This window comes from Thermobia domestica, chromosome 13, assembly GCF_964235325.1.
Source record: "Thermobia domestica chromosome 13, izTheDome1.hap1.1, whole genome shotgun sequence".
NCBI lineage: Eukaryota > Metazoa > Arthropoda > Insecta > Zygentoma > Lepismatidae > Thermobia > Thermobia domestica.
The window spans coordinates 90665171-90680213 of record NC_137466.1 but is presented as its reverse complement, the minus strand read 5'-3'; the positions used below and the strand labels follow the sequence as shown (position 1 = coordinate 90680213).

Sequence of the window (15043 nt, the reverse complement as noted above, 5' to 3'; positions counted from 1 at the left end):
ATAATGTCCTCTTAATGATAATTTTGTATAATGAAATGGCTCAATCTGTTGAGGCTTCATGCTACATAAACACATTCCGTGTGCATTATATTCACAATCTTGTTTAACTCATCTGTTCCAGCGCTTCGACTGATGTGTGAAGATTTCTACGTTTGAAGCGCAAGTGAAACAATAGTCAATATTTAAGATGTACTTAGTTCGAAAGCAGTGTATTTAGTTTCAACTTATTCTGAACAAACAAAAAATTACATTTTTCAAAATAAATAAATAAATAAAGTGAAACTCTAGGAAAGCATACGTTCTAAAATTACATTGAAATAATAAATGTTATATTACTTCAAGTTGTATACTATCAAAATTTATGAAACACTTCAACAAAAGAAACATACACACGTATATTTGGATATGAGCATGTTCTCATTCTATCCTTAAGGATGTGCTTAAGACTTCCATCATAATTTGTTTACGATATTCTATTTACAAACTACAGTACTCACTTGTTCAAGTACAGTAATACTTCTTCTCTTTCCTTTTCTCGGATGTGTGACACACCTATATGTATGTGTTGTGTTCGTTTTTTTTTTTTTAATCGTATTACGTCAGGAGTGAAAAAATGATCCTGTAAAACGAATTACGGGACTAATGTTATTTATTTTTTTTTAAATATAAACCAATCAACCATTCAATCAATCAATGTCTCACTTCTTGCATACTTAACAGCTGGCCACTTTTCACCTTATCAACAATTGGTAAGTTGAATATGAATGCACCTTATTACTTTTCTGCCTGCTGTGTGTGAAGCTGCCTACTTAGTAAAGCGCTTTGCTCTATCCATTGTGGCAAACTATTGCATGGTAAGACTATGCACAACAAACCAATCAAGGTCTGTATTAACTAATTCTATGTTGGTTGTTGTATCTGTGAATGGTTCTAGTTACGCATATATGTATAATCTTTACATGATGTTGATGTATTATTCTAGAAATGTTATATTCTATTGTTTTTAGGTTGCCTTATTTTTTTATTGTAATAGCAATACTTTCATTTCACATAAATTCTTGCATACATATCTTAATTTCATAGATTACACAGAATTCATTGACAGTCTTTTTCAATATATGCATTTTCTAAATAAATTAAATATTCAGGTAATTTATGAATTAATTAAATTTAATGTAATTACTATTACATACTGAGCTTCGTAATACATTACAACAAAGATTCAATAATTGTGTAAAAAAATTATTTAACTAAAAGTATTATCTTCTTCTAGGAATACAGTGTTCAGCTGACATTCAGAGAACAGTGGGAGGATGAAAGACTTAAGTTTAATGATTCAGAAGGTGGGCATAACGATTAATACTTTTTATTTATATTTTATTTTATTTTATTTATTTCCAGTGTTCTATATACAGCTAGAAGGCTATTTTCGTTGAAAACATTAATGATGGAAGAAGATTTTTTTTTTTAAAAAAAAAGAAGGAAGTCAGTCACGGTGTGTATTAAAGGTATCATCTAGACAATAATTTTCATAGATTTTGTTCCGTGAATAACTATTATTTCTTGAAGATAGCACTGAATTCTGTGCATTAGTAGCATGTCCGTGTCTATATGTATTCTACAAATACAATTAATCTGTTTATATTACGTGATGAAGGTTTTCTGTGGGAGCGAAACTTAGCGTATCTTTTACAGGCATCTCTGGCGGGGGGACAGAGGAATGCTCTCGCTCCCCAATATTTTGTGTAGGAGATTAAATGGATTAATGCTGAAACTATTTAGATCTATACGGAAGAAGTAAAGAAATATGCAGAACAAATTAATGTTACATCTGTTTTTAAGTAATAAGCTGGTATGATTGAAACATTCAACTGATGTGTGCCATTTTCAAAGAGGAAAAAGAAAACTACAATTCCTGGTTCCAAGTAGTCTCCAAGTAGACTACAATCCAAATAGTCTCAGGTGAAGCCACACACTTTTGTCACCTCTCAACCAACAGCTGGATTCCATGACAAAAGAAGCCTGGAGAAGCGAAGAGAATGTATAGGAAGTTGATTTGCGAATTAAGAAGGAACATCTACAAAGATCAGGAAATATACAATAAACGTAAAAGGGATCAATGGAATTGAAAATGATAGAGAAATTTGAATAATGTATATAGAGGTAAATTCTATGTAAATTGGAAGATAGCATGGGAGAACAACTGACAGTATAGAAACTGAAAATTTAAAGACGGAAATGAGCGAATTGCAGTTTGAGCAAAACGGAAAGAATACATTGGAAGCTGTATGTCAGCAAAAATAAACTGTTTATTCTAAACATTACAACAGAAAATGAAGTAAACAAGAATGGCATAGGAATTGGAATGCTGAGGGACAAGTTCAAAAACATATAGCGAAAATGAAAAACGAAAAAATAAATAATAAATAACCAATTGAGTTTATTAAGAATACAGGAAAAAAGGAAAAGACATATTTGTAATGTATAATCAAATGAACAGAGTCGCCAAGGAAAACTTCTTAACTAAAAATTCCAAATAGGACTACCACCTTGTGGAAATTAATTTAAGAATACTGAGTAGGAATTCATAGGTTTAACTCAAAGTTATACAAAAGAAGAAAGCGGTGGTAGATAACACTGTTCCCAACATGGTACTCATGGAATATTCTGAACGTGTTGTGCAGTGTTCGACAACTCACAGTACTCGTCTTAATAGCACATGAAGCTATTCTGAGCAACCAAGCAAGCAACTTATCAAACAAATGTCCGATGATAGTCGTTGCCGAGCCCGTTTGATGGGCGGGTGCTCAAGCCTATAGACCTAGTAGGCCAGGGTAGAAGTCATGTTTCGGGTAGACGATGATAGGTTTACATGGCAGTATAAGGATGCGCGTTATGCTGCTGAAGGTGTGTGTCCAAATAAGCTCGGAGGATAGGTGGCACCACGAAAGTACGAGACAATAGTGCTAGTCCCCTAAACGAAGGCGAATGTATAGCTTATTTTAAAGTTCGCTCTCTTACCAAATACGAGAAAGTAAGGTGTAGGTTCTATATGACAAATGTGAACACGCTGTATTTTCCCGCTCAAGGGCACGTTTACATACGAACACAGGGCCATCACTGTGTTTAAGATAGAAACCATTCTCATCGCTAAAATATCACCATCCTCCTTGTCACTGTAATCTCTACCTCGCGAAGAACGTTCTTGGTGATAAACAGGCGTTAGGAATAATCGCCCAAAAGAAACAGGCGTTAGGATGGTTCATCAATCTTAAACAATCGATTGTTTGTGTTCATGCGCTCACATGGAGAATTATGGTAGCTCTCATTGCACGAGTGATCACATTCCTGTCAGTTAAGGTGGCCCGAATGACCCTTTTTCCAGGAAATTTATGTGGCATTGCGAGAGCATGTCAGCTGTGAGAACCCTCCATCTCCCATCGCATATACCAACAATTTATCACTAAGACATCATGACCCATACTAGCGGCAGTTCAGCGGAATGAACCGGTTCTCTCACGGTCGCAATATACGGCTACGACTATGTTCGAAGACATTTAGCTGTACAATAGGCGTTCGCTGGAGTCGTTCTGCAATTGCAGACACACAACGTGATCACACTTAACTATAGTCGTCTAATTGTACAAGTACTGCTAGTTCGTGCACTCTACAGACACTACAATCAACTTGCCTTTAAGGTGGCAGGTGTGCGTATTTCGCTCGAATTGAGTGATGTGTACAGAGTGAACTAAAGTGCGTTTTCACCAGTATCTTAGTTTCACGTTGCACACAGCAAAAATTGAGTTTCGAATATGAAACAGTTTCTATGGACAAAGGTTAACAACGCTGAACAGTTTTGCTTTTGGAGCATAAATGCAATTAACTTTTATCGAATAAAATAAATGAAAGCTTTCTAGACACAGGAATTGTTTGTAGTGCTCGTTGATTGTGAACGGATTTTAACTGCTTTACCTCAGTAAATTGGATGAAAATACTAAAGAAGTTTGGTATGAAAGATCAAAGATTCAGAAGAAACTTACATGTGAACCAGCATTGGAAGTTGAAATACAAAAAATTATAAAAGATGGTAAAACTGAAAGAAGTTTTCGACAAAAAAAGCCGTAGTAATAATATTTACTATAGAGGCCCGTAGACGCAGACACATGCATGAAGAAACCTTCTAACATGCATGAAAAATGATAAAATCACAGGCAAGTTGATCGTGTGTGGCCTCGTTCATGCATGTTGAAAATTTTCCAAATCTTCTGTAAATATGCATGATGGTTTTGTCGTTCTTCCTGTATGTTTACCGTGTATGTGCTCGTTCATGCAAGTTGATCGTTTTAGATTTAGATCCGCCAATCACGACAGTGGAAGAAATCACGTAACTTTCCTCAGATTCATTCTTTTAGTAAGTTGAACAGCAAGTTGGTACGTGTGTGGGCAAAAAAATCTTCCGATGTGCATGATGAAACAGATCTTTCATGCATGTTGGTCATGCAAGTGTGTGTGTCTATGGCCCTCATAGCAGAGAGAGTAGCGAAGAAGAGTTTGATTAGGAAAACACGTTGATTATAGGAGGCAGGACAAATATACGTACTTTCGGATGAAACTGTTGTTACTGCGGAATCTGAATCGAAAATTATCATGATACCAGAAAACATAAGGTTAAAAATAATATGAATTAAAAGTAGATATGAATAAGATTATAACAATGGTGGCTGGGATGATTGAAGCTATGACAACTATAGACACCTGTAGAATAAATGTATACTTTTCAATACGTAAGTAGTACTATTAACGAAGATATGAAATGTGAACATTAGATAGAAAGCAGCAGAATAAATGGTGAAAGTTCTTTAAGATGATCATAATGATAATGATGAGAACCATACCATGTTAGTTACTGAATGAAGAGTTACAAAAGAGACTCAGATGAAGAGTATTGCCTTATACGAAGCAAAACTGTAAGCATTACGAAAAGATGTCAAGAATACTCGAGTTCTCTACATTTGTATATTGAGATTAACGTAAAACTTGGAGCGATAAAGCGGAGGAAATTAATATAATTGGAAATAATTAAAAATATATTATCACATTGTTGGAGAAGAAATACTACTCCGAGTGATGTGGCAGAAGGTATGTATGATAAAATGGTAGAAGGAAAACAAGGAGGGCAAAGAAAGACTAAGTTAATGCGTGGCATAAAAGGTATAATTTATATATCAAGGCGAAGAAGTTACCTAAGAATTATATTGAATGGAAACTTTCAAAATTGTAGTAAATGGCCTATCAATGATGGAAGAAAATGAAGACGAATTGTATTGATAAAGGTAGAAGGAGAGTCTCGTTATCTCTTAATTCAAGGAGATTCCCTTTTGCTCACAATTTTGACGTAAATTTAGTTAAAATTTTCCAGCACTGTAGTCGTACCCTCAATTTTAACATACCAGAGACGCCCATGGCACTCTTGGCAGGTTTCTCTGTCCTAGTTGTTGTCTTTCTGTCATACTGTTCAGAGACAACGTTGCTTATGTTTAAAACTATATCAATAACTGTTTATACCGTTTGCTAGAGCACTATTAGCAGTTCAATACGTTATTTGTTCTGATATTTCTTGTATTCCATGCACCACACATTAATCTATATCTTGAAAATAAATTGGTGTGTGTAAAAGATGGATATAATTTGACGAAATGATATAGATTTGTACAAAGTAAATGATTTGCATTTATTTTCGTACTGTCTACATTATTTACCTAGATATTATGATATGGATCAGATAATGTATACATTTTATTTTATTGTTTAGGTCGACTGAAATACTTAACTTTAACTGATGCCAAGAGAGTGTGGATGCCAGATTTGTTCTTCTCCAATGAAAAGGAGGGTCATTTCCATAATATTATTATGCCTAATGTATACATTAGAATTTTCCCCAAAGGATCGGTATTGTACAGTATCAGGTGTGTATTACATATTAAAATCGTTTCAAAGTAGTTGTTGTAGATAGTATGATGACATTTTCTTTTGTACGACTTATATATCAAGTTTACCTCTAAGAGCTATTTGTTAGACGGGCTCGGAAGAACACAATGGTATGTCATATTTTCTAAATTTCTAGTAAGCTAGAAAAGAATATGGAATGGAATGATTCATACCAAACAAACTTCTCCTGCCATTTGCCGGTACATTTCTGATATTAAACCACCTACATATAGTTCTGTGGTTCTATTCCAACGCATTCCACTTAATAACTGAATTTCACTGGAAGTGGCGCTTACCATTATTAATGTTTTGAACCCCATAAACCTGCTCTTCAACCTAACAGCCACTAACTTTCCAACCAATCCCGTAAAAGCTTGCTAACTATTCTGTTACTATAGAACTTTAGGTTAAGTTTGCACAGCAAGACAAGTTAAGCCATGTATTAGTAATAGCTTGTACACGTCCGACAATTAAGTAATGAGACTCATTTTATTGTGTCGAAACAGCGAATGCAATCTGTAAACCAATATGTGCATTAAAAAGTGTAATCCCTCCTATACAACCTGGCAACAACGCATTGTCACACGCGAAGCATGACAGGAAATATGACCCGTTACTAGCACACGTCCGACAATTGTGCTGGCTCAGTCCAGCACAGTCACTGAGAGGCTCTTGTCACTTTAGCAGCATGTAGCAGAGAGCAAATATCAAATTCTATGTTAAACTGGGTAAAAGTGCCACAGACTTGATTTGATGCGGAGAGTGTATGAGAATGTGGGGATACGAAAAAATTTCGATTTCAGAAGTCAAAAGGAAGACAATGCTCCTGTATTTCTACGACAGTAAGGATCATATGCTGGTAAGGATTATGAATTGGTACCAGCAGGTCACACAGTGAATGCCCAGTTTTATTTAAGTGTTTTGGAGCGTTTCATGAAAAGAAATTGTCGTGTTCGACCCAGCCCCAGGTAGCTGGTTCCTTATCAGTGACAAGGCATCCGCTGACCGGGCAGTACTTGCTCAGGAATATTTGGCCAAGAAAGAAGTGTGTGTGCTTCAGTACTCCCCCTGCCCCCCTATTCTGTTCCCTAAGCTAAAGCTACCATTAAAAGGACAACTTATTGACAATGTCGAAGACATTCAAGCAGCTGTGAGAACGGCATTATGGAACATGCACAAACTGAGTTTCAGGGATCGTTCTACTTCTTGCATGATTATGCCTCTCGCTGTACTGATGCAGGAGGGATGTACTTTGCATAATAAACAGGTATTATTACATTATCTTTGTTTGGTCACAATAAAATCAGTCTCATTACTTAGTTGTCGGACAGTGTAAATATAGTGTTTTATTTCTCATAATTGTGTAAACAATAAAATTCCATTCAATGAACCGATTTTGAGGCCCAACAATCCTATCTTTTTTTCTTCTTCAGAAGCTTCTGTCGACAGAATCCTGGAGTCAAAGTAGAATTATTTTTGTCCCTTCTTTTTATTTCTTTCATTAATCTCTTAGTTTAAACTTCCTTGGAGTAGATTTTTTGCTATCAGCCAATGATAGAGTTGCTTACGGTCAATATAACCACATAATATTAATATTTATCTTCGTATTGTATTTTGATTGGTTTATTATAAACTTGCATATTCCACCATTTAAATTATATCCCAAGATATTTTCGATCCCAAGTCCTTCCAAGGGAGAGGCTCCTTGAACTCACATAGTATTTTTTATATTATTAAAGATGAGGGAATAATTTTAAATTTTGTTAACCCATAAGCATACATACACTCTCGTACATAAAACATATAAGATTGATTTCGTTTTCTCTTCAGGCAGCTATACTATTCTTTGTTGATGTAGAGCTGACGAGAAAGTGTATAGAAACAGACACATCTGTTGCCAATAGTACAAAACGGTTGCCTGGTTGGGCAGTGTGGTCAGATACCAGTACATACTATATTTAATCCGGATTACTTTCGGTATTCTGGTCAGATAATAATCTGGTATTTAAATTGTTATGATCTTCAAATGAAACGGTCCCAGGTAGTCTCAAGGTGGAGATCGGACTCACACTCTATTTTCAAAGTTATTTATGAGATATTTTTATATCACCATGCAAACTGTCTAAGTAAGCATAATTAACAAATAGCTTAAAAAAAGGACAACTAGGTGATAACATTTTGTATAAATTTTTCAACAAAAAGTACATTGTGGGCTGAAGGACTCCTCCCTCCTTTGGGTTCTTAGGGTTGAGATATGAATGTAAACGTTGCGCATATTTGAAAGCACTATTAACTTCTATGCTTGAACCCCCTTGATGACATTCTGTGTATGACACTGCTTATGAGTGCGTGCAGTCCAAAATCGAGCAATTGTACACTTGATTTTAGATTACATACCATTTAAGTATTAACAATTCTATACTTACATAGAAAACTAGATAATCTGATCAAGAACAGCATAATTATGGTTTTCAACATGTTCAATAAGTTATCTTCATGCTTATACTCAATTCATTTCAGTAGCAAGTAAATAAGTTTACTTTAGAAACCCATTACTTAAGAAATTTCTTTTTAAAAAGGGTATAAAAACACTGTTTTTCCTAGCTGATTCAACAATTTTTGATTTCACTATGTTTGCTTGAAGTAGTATTAGACTTTAAAAACATACTTTACCTTGCCATTTATAATGCACACCCAAAATTAGAAAACAAAGTAGAGAATTACTAATTGTATTCTAAAGAGTACAAAGAGAAATGTAGCGCTGTTTATGTTATGATCTAAAGTCAGCAATAGGCCTACCAGTACGAAAAACGATCACTTACTTTGTGGTTAACATAAAGTCACTTTCGTTTCATCGGATCTCCACCAACAATACTTACCTTTAACAACTCTATCCATGGCTTTGTATTGGATATTGTAACAAAAGAAACACTGACCAAAGCTTCAATACACACTGTATTTTAAACTATAATGTGCAATGATCTCAGATATCTAACATATCCTTCATCAGACACTGTGGAACATAAATGAAGGACAGAAAGTCATTCTTTCATTCTTATGAAAAAGTCATTTTTATATAGAACACAAATGAAAATACAGACATTTATATAGTCATTCTTACGAAAAGTCTATATTATTGGCGGAAGCCTTCAGCCAATCCCGTAGATTCCCGTGTTCAATTTCCAACCAATCACGTTCCGCCATTTTTGGTCCTTATAAGGGCATTTTTCAATTTCATCTTGTCTACGCTATCCAAAATTCTCTGCCATAATTCATTATTAGGTAAGCCCCCTGTCCAGTTCATCAGATTATCTCTTCCTACCTTCTTTATCCAATTTGCTTCTTTCCACTTCCTTATTATTATTCTCTTCTCTATCTCCAATACTTCCGTCTTACCCCAGTTAATTCCATGATTAGTCTCCTTAACATATTTGTATATCGCATTGGTATCTTTCTTTCTCCTCACATCATCTTTATGTTGTTTTATCCTTTTTTCATTCTCTTCCCCGTCTCTCCTACATATGACATATCGCAGTCCCCACACCATATCCTGTAGATGACTCCTTCTTCCTCTTCATTAATCTTTTTGGTGCTCTTCTTTATTGATCTCAATGAATTTTCTCCATCCTTCCATAAGTTCTAATCCCTCCTTTCTTCAATAACTTCTTCAGTTTCTCTGTTTCTTCTTCCATACTTTCTATATTATGCCATTTTCCACTCTCATTCTCTTCCTTCTTCTTTCTCCCTCTCTTCCTCCTCCTGCATTCTTCTTCACTCTCTAACTCCTTCCTGCTGTAACCGTTCTTCTCTGACTGTCTGTAGAATTTATGTTCTCCTTCTTTCCTCCCTCTTCGTCCTCCAGCATTTCTATTCTTCTTATCAGATTGGTTATGAAATTCCTCTTCGTACTCCTATTCACGTCGCTCCTCTTGCGGCAGAACACCCCGCTGAGCACTCTTTCTGGTACCACTTGGTAACCAGCCCCTCTCCTTGTTTTTTATGGTTATGTCTAAAAAAGTTTATTCTTCCATTTTCTTCCAACTCCATGTCCAAACTTATGCCTTTTTCTTTATCCTTCATACTATCCTTGAACTTCTCTAATTGTCTCCAATCCATTTCCACAAGCATAGGTAGTCATCCACATACCTACAAAACATGATTAAGTTCTTAGTCCCTTCTTCTCTCACCTTTTTCTCCCATTTGTTTATAACTATTTCTGGCAGTATTGAGCTCAACCTCTAACTTTTTCATAAAAATGGCTATATCTATGTCTGTATCTTCATTTATGTTCTATAGTGTCTGATGAAGGATATGTTAGATATCTGAAACCGTTACATATTATAGTTTAATATACAGTGTGTGTTGAAGCTTTGATCAATGTTTCTTTTGTTACAATACTTTATTGCAAAAGTAAATTCAATAAATACGATTATCGTGTTCCACGGTATTATTGTCTTTTGCATAAGGATGTTATTGTTGCTTTCTAGATTAATATTTTAAACGCATAAATATAAGAATTAAGAATATTTAGAAAAATAAGAAATGAGTATTAACCATGTAATCAGTATCCTTATTTTTCTCAAAAATCTGAACAAAAAAGATGCCCTTTACATACGCATAATACCGTTATCAATACTGTATTTTACTGTATTTACTATATTAATACCGTAATTACATAGCATAATACTGTATTTTTTGGAATGTAAGCTATCAGCTTGGATACTTTGTATATTTTAAATTCTACTACGTAACAATATATAAACACATTTAAATTTGTCTGTATATGTTATTTTCTTGTTTTGCAGAATATCTTTGACGTTATCGTGTCCAATGAACCTGAAGTTGTATCCTCTTGATCGGCAAACATGTTCTCTGAAAATGGCTAGCTGTAAGTATTATCACATGCATTAAACTTTCACTAAGTAAGGAAGATCATCTAGTAATTTTATAAATACTATTTCAGTAGTAAGTGGAGCGTGATATAATTTTATTTAGAAGGGAGCAAGAATATTCAATAATTTAGATACGTAGCTTTAATTTATTTTAAGGTTTCACAGAGAACACGCTGGCGAAGTAAAGCAGTATGAAGGAGCGTAGATTTTAATCCTAGGTCATGTGACACTATGCTTGTGTGAGCGTTTTTTTTTTTTTTTTTTTTAATTTGTTTCCTTACACTTTCTTATTGCTCACATTTCCACATAATTTATTTGTGTTTATCCTTCGTCTTTTTAACCTACAATATGTTGAGAAAGTCGTTTCCTTGTACAATATTGGTAATTGTACACAGACATTTGTAAACCAAATGAAAAAAAAATTAAATTAAATTAAATAAATCTTATCTTAATGTTTCCAAAGGCAAAAAGTCAATATGAAAGAAAAAAAAAACTGATATTTTGTCTGGAGATTCCAGATGTAATCATAAGTGGGATACGTCAACAAGAAGAAGAAGAATATTTATGATACAAGGAAGACATGGGTAGCTGGTTACTCTAATGTGGTAAAGTAATAAATTCCTTTTCTTCCTTCCATAAATTTTCTCCTTACTTTTTTTCCCACTTATTATTATGCATGGCGTCACCAAATAAAAAAATCAAGTTTTTAATAATTTTCTTCTTTAACTTTTAGAGCAATTCATGATTTCGATTTTCATTTTATTTCTGTATTTCATGTTTATTTTAAGATTTTTACGATATTTGTTCAACATTCACGATATTGTTGAAAGACGTTCACAGTTATTTCTTTCACTCCGCGCACACTTTTAGAAATTCCTCGGGGAAAAATACAAGCAAATATTATTCGCTCGAAGTGATATTGGATGTTTTCTCACTGAATACCATTTTTTTTAAATTACGCTTTTAGTGAATGGAAGTAAGTCTCCTGAATCAACCAACTAACAAACAACTTCAAAAACTATATATTAATAGGTTGAAGTTTTCCAATATAAAAATTAAGAAATACATGTGAGAAAAGTAAAAATTTTGATCTGATTGAAGCATCCAAATGTTAAAATGACATGCCGACGCTAGGTTTCACTAGCCTCTTGTCGTCATCATCATGTGTGTTTTTCGGAAGAAATTATGCTGCTAATAGAATACTTATTTTTTCAATTTCCTCTAATTGAATAGAGAAAATTTATTAGTGTTCCCTTGAGTAGCCATAATTAGTACTTGTTGAAACCGCTAGTTCCACTTCTTACATTTACTTGGGAAACATCGACAAACACCTATGTCGTATTAACAGGTATGTATAACTAAATGCAGTATCAAAATGCTGAAGTGCATTTTCCGTAAATATTGAGAAGAACATGTCGAACGATCACATACTAATGTATCAACAGCAGAGATTTTCGACTGAAGCGAACATAATAGGAATATTAAAGCCAGTAATAAAATAAACAAAAAAAAAAAAAAAAAAAAAATAGCAAAACAGCTTTGTTGTACATATACTGTATATTGTTAGATACACATAACAAGACTGAATTATATGAAGGTTTGGATATAATTACAGAAATACGACAATAGTTTAAACTACCTACATTGTACCTACATTGTTATTTAAATTAATATTTTTATGAGTGACTAGAACTACGTCCTGATGAAAAAGAATCCATCAGATGACAAATCTAAAACACAAATAAAATGAAAGAGTATTAGTAAAAAGGATAGTGTCTATCCTTAGGACATACATACATGTGTATATAATACATAATAAAATAATAAGAATAACCTATAACATATTGCAAAAGGCAGCTGAGCATATCGATAAAATCCACGTAATATTCATAAATATTACTGTTGAGACACAAAAATATCAATGTAAAGATTGTGAAAAAAGACTGAAGCAATTGCATTCCTGAGGATGAGTATCCGAGTGTTATACTACTCAAAATATTTGAAAAAAAAAAATGATGGAGAAACACTTCTAGATGAGTAATTTGAAATATTACAATGCGTTTTTTGCTGATAAGTAATTATTGGAGAACAATTAGTTGACGTCTTCTGTAATAAATAAACTAAAGAAAAGAAAAGGAAATGAATAGTGTTATAAAGAGTTTTATAACTAAGAAAAAGACGGAAAGGAAGAAGAAAATCTCTTACTGCTCGAAAAAATACGTTAACTCCATTCGCGTCAACGAGAAACAGAAGGAAATAATGCTAATGTAGGATAAAAATAACTTTTTGTATTATCTATATCTGATATTCGTAAATCGAAAATAAGAACTAAGCTGTATAAGTTAAACTTTTCTGAAGCAATTAAAATACTCTTACAAGGGACCTTTTTCTGATGTCACAAACGAAATGTGGAACGAGACTATGGACAATCGATTTGTGTTAATGAACAAGAAAATCCACAGGCGGGAAAAACCCACGATCGCAACTGTTTCCAACTTATGTGTGTGTGTGTGGGGGGGGGGGGTAGAGGCACTGGCAACACAATACGTTGTTGATAATGAGACGAAATATGGAGCGAGTTCGATGAAAATACGCATAGAAGCGCAGTTAAACATATGCCCTCACTTGTCAGAGTATTATCGAATGTAATGTCACATTGTAATATATGTTTAACTGCGCTTCTATGCGTATTTTCATCGAACTCGCTCCATATTTCGTCTCATTACTCACAACCTGTTGTATTTCCAGTGCCCCTATTCCAACCCCAATAAATACGGAAGGGTTACGATCGAGGGTTTTCCCCGCCTATGGATTTTCTTGTTCACTAACACAAATCGATTGACTATAATCTCCTTCCATATTTCGTGTGATACCAGAACAAGATCCCTTGTTAGCAGAAATAGAGGGTAAAAAAATAATGCCTTGCATGAAATTAATTTAAATCAAATTTAAAAGCACGAGCTAAGCTTAACGTGACGAATAACCTGTAAACATTATGCTACATTAATTTGAGCGGATAATTAAGGGTATGAAACGTTAAAAGTGCAGTAATAATATAAATATATTTATAACAAACAAACAAACAGATCTACTAAAGGAGAAACATTAGAACTAACAGTAAAATTAGCGATGTAAAGTAATGCAAGATTAATTTTTAAACGAGAGAAAGATGTCAATCTTTAATAACTAAAAATATGTAAGAACATTACAAATTGACAACGACTTAATGCGTCTTGAACGCTATGAATAGAGAATACACAAACTCCATCATCATGTCTATGTGGTTAGTGGTTAGTGTGCTCGCCTTTGGCTCAGGATTCGATTCCCATTGAGAATTTATGTGGTTCGGATCCCATGTTAAGTTGTAGATTCCCATCTCATGTAGTCTCAGTGCTAAAAGAGACGATAGTCTGCAATCCAAACGGTCATCTAGAATGTACACTATGAATAAAACAATAATTCCGTTATTTTACAGAACACTAAGCTAAAATCATTTCGCAATCATGAAAACCTCCAAGCCTAATTAACACTTAACATCTTGTCAATCAGTGTATCATATGATATGTACTATCTTGTTCAAAAAATCTTGGCCACTTACCTTGCTTTCAAAAGCCATATTCTGGCAACTGTGCATAGGAAATTCTGATACTTTATCTCTGAATAAAGTAGGCAAAGGAAGTCTACGTTCGTTTGATTTAATTTCAGCTGTAAGCATGAGTACAGGTCTTTCTAAAGAGACGTGAGTGGCCACATTTTTTGACCAGGACTTTACGTTGACTGAATCATAATTAAGTTTTGAAGATTGTTTTTTAATGATAATTGTCCCAAAACTGTTCCAATTCTGCCACGTAGTCAGTGTTTATAAATGATTTGAAAGACCTGAGACAATTGAAGGTCTCTTGGCATCACGTATATGTTCTTCTGTTCTAATTTGTACATTAAGTTTAATCATATAAACAACTTTTTTTGCTTTTAAAGTTGCGTCATACACTTAAACTAAAAATGAAAACAGTCAATGAAGAAAAAAAAGAAAAAGAAAATAGGTTGACATGTGCATTTCCACGTTCCTAGATAGACTTTGAAATTGTTAGTATGTTATAAACATATACACTGGTGAAAAATCATTTAAAAATATCCTGTAGAATTCAAAGATCTGATCCAAA

General features: G+C 33.9%; 1 protein-coding gene across 4 annotated transcripts in view; it reads left to right on the top strand.

The window, feature by feature from the left end:
- GluClalpha (glycine receptor alpha 1) overlaps positions 1-15043 on the top strand; it is a 387349-nt gene that overhangs the window by 327899 nt on the left and 44407 nt on the right. For all 4 annotated transcript variants that reach the window (XM_081736064.1, XM_081736063.1, XM_081736066.1 and 1 more), the window contains 3 exons: positions 1274-1343; positions 5813-5966; positions 10794-10876. In XM_081736064.1, coding sequence (XP_081592190.1) covers positions 1274-1343; positions 5813-5966; positions 10794-10876 — 307 coding nt within the window. The remainder of the gene's footprint in view (positions 1-1273; positions 1344-5812; positions 5967-10793; positions 10877-15043) is intronic.